This window comes from Suricata suricatta, chromosome 13 (genome assembly GCF_006229205.1).
Source record: "Suricata suricatta isolate VVHF042 chromosome 13, meerkat_22Aug2017_6uvM2_HiC, whole genome shotgun sequence".
NCBI lineage: Eukaryota > Metazoa > Chordata > Mammalia > Carnivora > Herpestidae > Suricata > Suricata suricatta.
Genome location: NC_043712.1, coordinates 76865081 through 76876290, shown reverse-complemented (window position 1 = coordinate 76876290; position 11210 = coordinate 76865081). Strand labels below are relative to the sequence as shown.

At 38.6% G+C, this 11210-nt stretch overlaps 1 protein-coding gene across 2 annotated transcripts; it reads right to left on the bottom strand.

Annotated features, from left to right (window-relative positions):
* Positions 1–1864: 1864 nt before the first annotated feature.
* On the bottom strand, positions 1865–11189 carry ZFAND5 (zinc finger AN1-type containing 5). 2 transcript variants are annotated; one of them, XM_029919938.1, is made up of 6 exons: positions 10988–11189; positions 7799–7958; positions 7265–7376; positions 6519–6622; positions 4187–4312; positions 1865–3495 (listed from the first exon to the last, which is right to left on the bottom strand). In XM_029919938.1, exons 2-6 carry the CDS (start codon positions 7947–7949, stop codon positions 3347–3349), a joined length of 642 nt encoding a protein of 213 aa, XP_029775798.1. In that variant the 5' UTR covers positions 7950–7958; positions 10988–11189; the 3' UTR covers positions 1865–3346. The 2 variants fall into 2 exon arrangements, with proteins under 2 accessions (XP_029775798.1, XP_029775797.1); XM_029919937.1 differs by having other exon boundaries at positions 7799–11189.
* Between the last annotated feature and the right edge of the window lie 21 nt (positions 11190–11210).

The following is an 11210-nucleotide window of genomic DNA, read 5'->3' as shown; positions in this document are numbered from 1 at the left end:
GATTTCTTTCAGCAGATGAATGGATAAACGCTTCCCAGCAATGGAATATTTTCAGCACTAGAGAGAAATGAGCGATCAAACCAGGAAACAGAGGGAACTCACTGTGTATCACTAAGTAGAAGCCAATCTGAAAGGTTACATACTGTGTTAATTTCAACTACATGACATTCTGGAAAAGGCAAATTACAGAGAAAGTAAAAAGACAGTGGTTGCCAGGGGTTAGGGTGAGGGATAGATAGATATTTAGGGCAGCGAAAATAGTCTATGTACTATGGTGATGGATACAGGTCATTATACATTTATCCAATCTTACAGAACGTACACCACCAAGGCTGCATGAACTGTGAACAATGGACTGGTTATCATGGGTCACCATAGGCTTAACAGTTTTAACAAACCGCTCCCCCCTTCCGCCCCGGGGGCAGAGGTGAATGGAGGAGACTATGAACGTGTTGAGGGTCAGAGAGAGGGTGTACGGGAAATCTCTGTACTTCCAATTTTGCTATGAATCTGAAGGTGCTCTAAGAAGATAGTCTTCAAAAGTTTTTAATAAAGGCAACTACATGTCAGCCACTATCATCCTCATTGGCAGAGGAAGCCGGACTCCAGGTTCTGTCTTAACCACTACACCATACAACTCAAAGGTCTTTGCTTGGCAGACTCACGCTGTGGAAGCCCACCTCAGATGAAACCTGAGGTTCTAGTCTAACAGATAAGGCCCTCTGAACAGATCTTATAAGAGGACCAGGCCACAGCATACAATTATCATAGTCTGTCCTAACAAAACATTTTTGGAGGTGGGGGCGTACAGAGTCTATAAAGAGAGAAACATAGTATAGTCTTCAAATGCTTAAGATGTCAGTGTTGTCTACGGCCATACCACCCTGAACGTGCCCGCCCTCGTCTGATCTCGGAAGATGTCAGTGTACATCCCAAAGTTAGAGCCACTTTGTCTTGCCTGAAAAACATTCAGGTTTAAATTGAGTGCAATTTAATGTGAGTCTAGCTAGAATTCAATCTTCTAGTTGCCTTACACTTTTTCTTCTCAGTCAACTGATGCTGACAAAGCCTCAATCCAAATCTTTTCTGACAAAAAATGATGGGAACATTACCACCGTCTTGTGCTTCACAAAGTTACAGAATAACAACCGGCCCATCACCTTGTCATCTAAGTCTTCTTTATCCCCCACATACCACTTTGATTTCAAAACCTTAAGACTTAAAATTCATCAAGCGACTGTTGACAAGGTAGCACTGAGAAGGTAAATCTTCCAACTTTCAATAAAATTGTTGGCCTCAGTACTGTAATTTCCACCTCAACTGTGATTCGTAAGCATCATTGTAATCCGGATGATCTCCTGATTTCTCCCCTGCGAAGCAAGGGCAGCAGCACCCAAAGATCTGTGACAGACTTCTGAAGGGATTCCCATTTTGGGACTCCATTACTGAGAAGTCATGGTTCTGTGTTTAGCTTCATGGGCGCATTAGAACCAAACAAAACTACGCCTGTTTTTGTACACGAACTGTCAAGCCTGAAGTGTCCCCTTATATGAGGCAAGAAAATGGGCAAGGGAGCTAGATCACAGTTGTTAAAACTCCATTCCTTTCTCAAGTCCTAAGATTGTTATGATCCTAAAAGGTGCCTATCCATTCTTCAAAAACAAGCTGCCCACTGTGCACCCTACCTGATGTCCCCAAGTTCATCTCCAGGCTCTCACATCACGGGCAGGGGTGGCAATTAAAAAATTACAAGATAGCCATGCAAGGTCTACGTGTGCAACTACCAAGTTGAACATGGAACATTTTCTAACTATTCCCTTTATGATTTCTAACTGTGGCTTAAGAACCCAATGAACAAGTGAAGTTTCCCTCTGTACATGGCTTTTATTATTTACATAATACAATATAGCATCAATGCTGAATAGCATGATTATGTGCAATACATAAATATGAACTATCTGTACACATCTGCAGATCTAACTCAGAACTAAGGTACATAAAATCGAAAGCAAAACTGAATGCTTTAATTAAAGTAAAAACTAGGACTGAACACTGCAGTAAATCAGAAGTAGTGCCTCGTGTACATACTTAACTATTTACAGATGAAAACAGGCATTACCACAATACTAATCTAACTATACTCATTTATATATAAAAAACACAAGTTTCATACATCACAAAAACCTTCCATTATAACACAGAAGTGATATTACCAGACAAGCATCAGTGAAGTATACTGCCTCTTCTAGTTGTTATTGTACAATGCTGTAGATAATGCAGCCCATGCAATACACCCAAGAACACTAGAGTCCTACACCCAAGTACAATTAATATGATCACGCAGCCCTCCGCGAGTGGTGCTGGATACCACTAAGAAGTCTACTGCAGCCATGTTGCTTATGATTTTCCATGCAGAAGGTACAGTTACAGTAAGAACGGAAGTCTTTAAAAAAGCTTTAAACATTCTTTCTTGAACCAAAACATTCAACAAAAGATGCACATGAAAAATGAACTGTTCGGATACCTTTGCAACTTAAAATTCAGATGCATGTTACTCAATAGAGCTGCTGCATGTAAAAACCAAATGTAGTTTTAATTTCTCCTCGTAACAAATGAATCCTAGTGCAGTTCTGTGCTACACAGCGTTTTGAGCAACGAGATAATGCAGACATCTTCGGGTGCAGGCCAGCACAGTGAGCTTCAACGAGAGCTCGAGCCCCTGGTGGCTTGACGACTTTACTCCCCGTAACCAGGTGCGATGTTTACCTTTCCCAGAGTGTCTTACTGGACAGCTTTTAGAAGACCAGTTAGCCAGGCTTATATATGGCACCAAATACTGGTTTCACGGAAAGGTCTGCTCCTCTTTAGAGCTTTCCTCCTGCTTCCAAAGAACATGTTGTGGAAATTAACAGGGTGAAGTTTGACTATGGAAGAAGTAGACTGCCAGTCCTTTTCTGGTGTACCATTTTTTAAAAAAATACAGGCACATAACACTAGCCAAAGATTATACCTTGATTACATTCCCAAAAGGCAGATATGCTGCAAACATGCAGATAGTTCATGTATTAGGTTTGGCACGTGGGAACGGAATGTTGTCCCTATCGTCTGTGCAGAGTCTCATCCAGTTTTAGTCAGGGGAGGGCATATACATTTTGTAGGGCTGTATCTATCCATTTCTGCCTGTAACAAACACCCAAACATCCTAAAATTTCAATTATAAGACAGACAAGTGTAAAGTAAAACTCTGGAGAACATCAAAGGAAAATGGCCATGCATCTGCTCTTTAATGTTTTCCTACGATATATTAAAATAAAAACAAAGTTTCAGTCTCTTCACAAGTAGTAATTTATATTCTCTGGATTTTTTCAGCCACAACAACTGGATTCTCTTTTCTGATTTTTGCTGCAGCTTCTGCTTTGTAATCATATGGACAGTTGTGCTTGTCAGAGTAACGGTGAAGTCCACAAAACAAATTTCCACATCGGCAGTCAAACCCTGTACATGTAAGAGGAAGCAGAGTCACTTGGGAATTTGCAGTAATTAAAAGGAAAAAAAAAGCCTCAGTCAGTACAGAAAAAGAACCACATGAAATGGAGTCTGCCACTCTTATTTGTGAAATGGCTTTCAATCTCTTTTGACACAGTGAGAAATTCAAATAGCCCTCCTTCCCTAAACTCCTGTAGGCATCACAGGGTAGAGCTTGGAGGCTCTAGAGCTGGGCTGACCTGGATGCAAATCCTCCTCCTACATGTAAACAAATGTTTTCTCAAGTGAAAACTGGGGAAAAGAACCACAGGGTTCTGAGATTTAAAGGGAACAGTTAGAAAACCACACTAACATGTTGTGCCTGGCACTAGGATGGCGTTCGCTGTTGGGGTCAACTATTTTTTCCCCAGGAGAACAAAGAAAAGACCCAAAGGAGATGAATTTTTATCAATTCAGTAAAGCAAAGTAATTCTGAAGGCCTGAAGCTGATAAAAGGTTTCAGAGGATCAGAGACACAAGTAGAAATCAAACTCAACTTCTCCCCGCTCTCCTGCCCTCCCCGCTGCCAGTCCATTCCGGAAACTTTCTGTTCCTGAGAGTTGGGCATTTTGTTGTAGGTGTTAAGACTGACTAGTCCCTTAAGAGAGCGCCCTGCTGAAGCCTGGCAATAGAATGTACAGTCTTCTACGTTCGGCAATACCTGTAAGGCCAACTTTCTTTCTGCACATAAAACATCTGTTCTTCTTTGGTTTGGGCAACTCAGGAGCTTTCTCTTCACCTTGAGAAGTACTAGGCTGAGAAACTGATGGACTGGGCTGAGTGACAACTGGAAAACAAGGGTGAAAATGAGAGAACTGTCAAGGACTCACTGGCTGACAAGGATTTAAGTCACAAAGAGAACATTTAAGAGAAACAGGTAAGATTCTTAGTGAAAATATGTATGAAGCCGTTCTTAAAAACATGTGCTTTAAATAGAACCTTCTACTTTAGTATCAGAACTTCTTTCAAAACTGACAATTTCTTGCCAATCAACATATACACGGCTCCTCTGTTTTGCAAAAATGATTACTCTGCTCAAACTCCTTTTAACTGACTCTTAACCGCCAGTACCAGGGAATAAAATGCTAAATTTTAAAGACCTGGGAGATGCTGGTCACAGGCCCAGTTTTTTCAAATTGTAATTGCCTAAACGCAAACTTCTTAATTAGGGCAGTTTACATTTATTATTACTCAGGGCATAAATTCGCCAACTGCTAAAAAATTCATTTTGGCTTTATATTGATAGACAAAAGACTAAATAGATAAATCTAGCAAATTTCTGTGAGTACAACCCAAATCATTATGCCCTAATTAACTAAGATTTCACAATAATCATTTTGCCATTTTAACAAACAGTTTACATGTTCACATGCAGAAAATCTGAATCGTTTTTAAACTTTTGAAAGATCAGCAGTCTTTAGGACAATATAAGTACATGTGAAGTTCTGAATATTAAGGATTCCACAGGCAAATCGGGAGTTTTTAAAGCATGGCTTTTATTTGCTTTACTATACTTATCTAAAATGGGCACAGAATTGAGACAATGAGAGATAATGATCTACTTCTAAAAAGTTCCTGTTTCTCCACCTAAAAGGACTTTAAAGTCTTAGTTCACATGACATCAATAAAATTTGTCAACACGAAGATGACACTGCAGTTCACCATATTAAATAAAGCCCACATTACCACTAGTTACTTAAAACAAAAATACCAAATTAGTTCTGCTTTTACAATTTTCAACTATTTTATAGTTCAGAAGCACTGAATTTTAATATTAACCCAAACCCCAAGAATAGCATATTATTGTACGCAACGCTAAGGTTACTGCTGAAATAGGCCAGTACCAATGCTATAAGCCCAAGTTCAAACTCTAGAGCAAGCTGACAGGTTTCATGACAGCTCACTCTACAATTCTCCCTAAAGACAGAACTCGGCCATTTCCTCGGCTACATCAGAAAACTGAATAGTTCCTGGGACATACAGGGATAAATGGGAGTTCAGAAGGGGGAAATGATTCAGTAAAGGCAAAGAGGAACAAACTACAGAATGTATTAAGAAATAATAAACACAGAGACCAGCTACAGAGCTAAAGCAAGAGTATGGGTCCAATTTAATTTTGTGTATATAACCCCACAAACACCCAATTTGGTCGGCTTTTTCAGAAAGACTGAACGCATTGGAAAATGCCAGATATGGATTCACTTAACTTCAGAATTTTTACTTTATTAAGATCGCTATAGTTCACATAAGCTTTGCTATGTGATGTTAGCAAAAGCAAGCCTCCAAAGCAGATTACATACCCAGAGATATTATTTCCTCACAAAAAGTTTTATATTGTGTTCAGTCAACAGTTATCAGGAAGTAATGAACTGATTAAATGAATTATGTGCCCCACAGACACCTGTTTTAGGGCCCAGCACAGGCAGTTCAAACAAGTCCATCTCTGACAACATAATGGCCCTTCTGACTGCGCTCTACAGAAGCAGAGAGACTCAAAGAGACTCAATGAAAAAAATGCCTTTCTACACTGAGTTTTCAACTCCCATTTTTTCAACTCCTAGTCTTTTCAACTTGAAAATTTCTTTTAGTGTTCAGTATGTTCTACAATACTGTTAATACCAAGACTGAATATTGCTTTTAATTATTATGAAGTTTTCTTCATGGCTTTAAAATTTAATCTAATTTTTTATGAATAATACTTTCTTTAGTGATTTAAAGATCATTAAAATGTAATGGTAAAAACCTTTAAGTTCATTAAATGCTTAATATTTCCAGTCCCCAGACTGTAAATTTGTGGTGTGGGTTCAAGGAGAAGAAAGAAGAGTGAAGAATGACTCTTTCACACCCCAGGGACTTCAGAGACGGTGGTTCTTGTGTGGCCTGTACTTCACAACTCTCTAATTTAATCCTTCGATGGGAAGGAAATCATCTCCCACCAACTCTTTCGTGTACTACCAAATCCAGACGGAACTAGTATTAAACAAAAAGCATACCTGGCTCTGACACCTCTGTTTTCGGGGTAGTTATTTTGTCCTCTCTCGAAATGCTCATTTCTGTCATTTGCTGAGTTACAGGCAAGGCAGCCACAGGCACATTTCTATTTGAGTTCAAGCAAACATTTTTAAAGATGTTAAGGGTACTTCTTTGCGAGAAAGTAAGTTGTCAGTTCAACTTTAAAGTATGTATTATTTCCAACATGATCAAATGGAGCTAAATAATCTGAAAATTTAAAATAATATTGGATGCCCAGCACACATGCTTGAAAATAAAGACAGCAATCTGAAAAATGGCTCATCAATTCAAGGCTGCATATGTGTAAAGGTTACGATGTCCTATTGTAGCGAACTGGGAACTTTTAGCTGTGCCTGTAATTTAAGGGCAAAAGGGGCAGCTTTGCCAAAATGCCTCACGTAGCATTACGATGTAGTCTGCAGAGCCATACTCGACAATCACTAAACCTCAATTACAAGAAAATAAAAGCACAGCATTCTCAATACAGCATCTTTGAGAGTACCATGGAGTACAGCATCTTTGAGAGAAACATGTCTTTCTCCAATGACCTGTAAGACCACATATTAAAGGATCCTGGAATCCCAGATTGTGCAACACAAGCAAAGCCAAGGGCATCTGATACATCGACATCCTCATTACACACGAACATTCATAATCAGAATGGTATGGATAGCAGATGCATTTCCTCGTTGTGTTATCAGAAAACCCCCGAGGTGGTCAATCTTACCTGGATTTTTCAGATGTGCTGCCAGCAGCACCTTCACAGTTGTTGAGACTAGTGTCTGCTCTCTGTACAGATGCAGAATCTGAGGTAGGACTGCTGGAACCACTAGCTGTTCCTATTTAAAAAAAGGATTCGTAAGAAATAGCAAGACTACAAACACTCAAGTAGCAAGACTCTTAATAAGTAACAAATACTTGCATTTAATTAGGTTAGTGATTTAAGCACTTTCACTGTACTGCAGAATCCTACAATTACGTGAGAATCCAAACAAAAACATGTATGAAAAAGTCATATCCAGTGAACATAAGTATGAAACAAAACCTCAAAAAGGAAAAATAAAGCTAGAAGATGCTTGTAGATAGATGGTCATTCATCCCCGTCGTGCCGAGGATGCGGCCGCTGCTTTAATTTCAAGCTTTCCTCAGGTCTTCTCTCCTTGGGCTCTCAGCATGGATTCTCAGAGTCTTAGGCCCCAATTCTTGGTTCTATATTTTCTGTCCACCAGTTCTTCAAATTGGTTTTTCCTTGGAAACTTACCCATTGGGCTCATTCTGCCACTATTCTGCTGCCTCTGAAGATGTTCTTTGTAGCAAACGGAACACATTCCATTTGTCCTAGGATTCCCATAAAAGCCACATCCTGTACTACACAGCATAGGCCCTGGGGTCTGGTTAGTCTCCTGAGCCATATTTTTCTGCTATAAACAAAACAAAAACAAAATTTTAGAAATTAGCATGTTACCAAATAAAATTAAATGAGCATAACCACCAGCATACCTTTGTTATTTCTAAACACCAAGTCTGTTTCTAACAAAGGCCCAAATTATGTTAATCATTAAAAAGAATAGGCCAAGAAAACTATGAATATTTTGTAGTCTTTAAAAAACAAAGGGCATTACTTTAGGACAAAAAAATTTCTATCATTAAATATTAAAATGTATTACTTCACCTATCACTATGATCTTTGTTTCAGTTTCTGAAAAGGTCACTCTGCCAGATATCAGGTTTACATTTAAATCAGTTTGGACAATTGTCATCTTAAAGTCAATTACTGATTTGCTGCACTACAAGCAGATCATATCGAACGAAATTTTTACTCCTCTGGCTAAAAACATAAAATGGAACTTGCCAATGGGAAAAAATCTACAATAATCACAATTAATTACCAACTCCTGATATGTACTAGTGGTTCTTTAGGCTGACGGTATACTCCATGTAGCTTATAATATCGTATAAGATACTTGGCCTCACTAGTTATTCAACAATTCGGCTATGGGGCAGAACAACTGTACTTTAAAAAATGTTTTAATACCCTTACAGAACACTGAAGAGAGCTGACAGATCACCTAGTCTTTCCTGCTACCTTGGCACTAACAAGTGAAGCTCTAAGAATTTAGGGGTCACTGCTCATGAAATTCCTTTTGAGTTCTGCATTTTAGTTGTGAAATCTGGGTTTGAATACATTTACTGTTAGTGCCTAGTAACCTGCAAGTGCACAAAGTATCAGCTATAGATTTTTCCAGCCAAAGGCTCTATTAAAACTTTTCACAAGTGCTTCCCTCCCTTCCTTACATCAGAAAATGAAACCTTTGAAAGCTCAATTTCAATATGGCAAAGTAAAGCAATATGAACACACAAGCTTCAGTAATGATTAATATTTAATGCTAAGTTACCAGAAAGAACTTCATACAGCAAGCCTACCTTGCTTTTCCAGAAGCCTTGTTAAAATTAGAACAGATATAATAACGTTATACTAAATTTAGTAAATTTTTCTGAGTTAAGGGAAAATACACATCAAGAAAAATTTAAACTGGAAAGTTTCCATGTCACCTTAAAATATGTATGTATGTACAAAAAGCATATTTGAGAACATTTTATTAAAGAGACTGTGTGCTATAACTTGTGGCTACGGTCCCTCAGATGTGTCTTAATACTGATATTGGAAGTTAAGATACTTGTTTGTTAAGTTATGAACATTTCAAATTAAGTGCAGGAAAGTACTTCATGCTAGAGCTGGTCTAGAATTTCATATGGCTTTTTCCAACTATCACACACTAGAATACACTCTTTATTGAATTACTAAAAACAATGTTTTAACAAGTATTTAATACTTTTCACCAAAATTACAGAAAGGGGGAGGGGAGGAAGAGGACTAACCAAATTCGACCTGGCCAGAATCTTGCCAGCATCTCCCCCACAGGTAAATAAATGACAGCAATCTTTCCTTTGTTAGCAAAAAGAAATATCCGAGGCTTGAAAATATTTCAGGCCAACCAAGCTTGTATGGTGTCCGAGCACCACAACTTACTTCAAACAATACTACTAATTTAGTTGACATGGTCTCTTTAAATAGTAAGTGGAATTTAGCTGACTCATTTCGGAGCAGGGTAGTGTAAACATTTCAACAACACTTAAGTTTATTAATAAACATTTTCAGCTGGGCCTAAAAAAATTTTAACATGTGCAAAAATGCTTCAAATAAAAAAATGTCCTTATTTCACACCCCCCACGTAATATGTTTGAATCAATCTGCCCTACGCAAAAAGTTCATTCCTTGAAGCCAGCTTAAGAATTATGCTAACTCAGTTTCTATACTAACTTCCAGTGACATCTGACAGGGCTTTAGAATAGCAAACAGGCCTAAATTTAAGCACCTACCTTAAATTTAAGCATCAACCTTGGCTAATCCAATTCTTTAAAAATCTTTTCTTGTAAATCAAAAAAAAAGGGGGGGGGGGAAGGGTTCTCAGTAATTTTACCCACTTCAATTTGCAAAGAATTCCACCTTTCCTTCTTCAGAAAACAACTACGTTCAATTCACTATATATAAATAGCCTACAACTGAGACACAAAAGACACCAGGACATTAGTCTTCCACGTTGCTTCCCATCTTGTAGACTTTTCCCCCCTAGAAAGCCAGCCTTTAAACGCCATCACATGTGCAAAGCCTGCCTTAATATTTCTCAGAAGCTTAGATCACATGGGCGGCAGCTTCAGCCTGTCACAAGGCTGCAATGTGACAGGCTGAGCTGGATGGAGGCTCTCACATAAAGCCTAGTCAACAGGGGCCTCTGAAATCAGCTTCTATTTATATCTTAGAGCCTGCCAACTCCTACACAACCCCAAGAACCAAGGATGCTGCGTTCATAGCTCAAATATAATAAGGAAACAAAACAAAAAGATGCCATTAAGGCTGCTACTTTTTTTTTTTGCTAATGTAGAGAGGGCTAGTGAACAATCTCAAATTCAACGAGAAGATGCATCATTAATCACTCATGAAGCCAAAATGGTCAGGGTTGTTTATGAAAACCAAGCACAGTACAGAGAGCACAGAGGGAGAAAGAAACCTCATGTTGAAATCCCCCTGCCTAGCAGCAATTTGGGGGTGGGAAAGGGGCCGTTTCCCTTCCGCTTGGCAACATTTCAGAAAAATACAATACCATTACTATTTAGTACCTTTAGAGTTTTGTTGTTAGAAACTTGTGCAGCCTGTGCGAGCTCTATCAAGCACAGGGAAAATGTTTATTTTTATAGTTTGGATAGCTGAAATGTATATTTTTACAGTTTGTGGCTTTCTGACTCCTAGTTTAAAGAAAACCAAAACCCGGGCACTTAGAAAAACTCTCCAGCCTCAAACATGAACAACAATTTTTAAAAAGGCGTTTTACACCTAAGGAATTTAGTTTTCAGGTGCACAGGTTAGAAAATGTTAAGAATGCCTACTCACCTGGAGTGGAGACCTGAGTTCCAGTATCTAATCTACTTCTAACTAAGCCAGTGACCTTGGGCAAGTCCTTACTCTCCAGATCTCCGTTCTCTCTTTGCCAAAAGGAGATTATTGTGATTTTTTAAGGCTCCTTTCCAGGCTTAATTAATATCGGGCCTGAGACAGAAAATAGGGGAGGACTACTGTAAATTCTTTTTTGGGGAAACGTTAAAAAAAAAAAAAA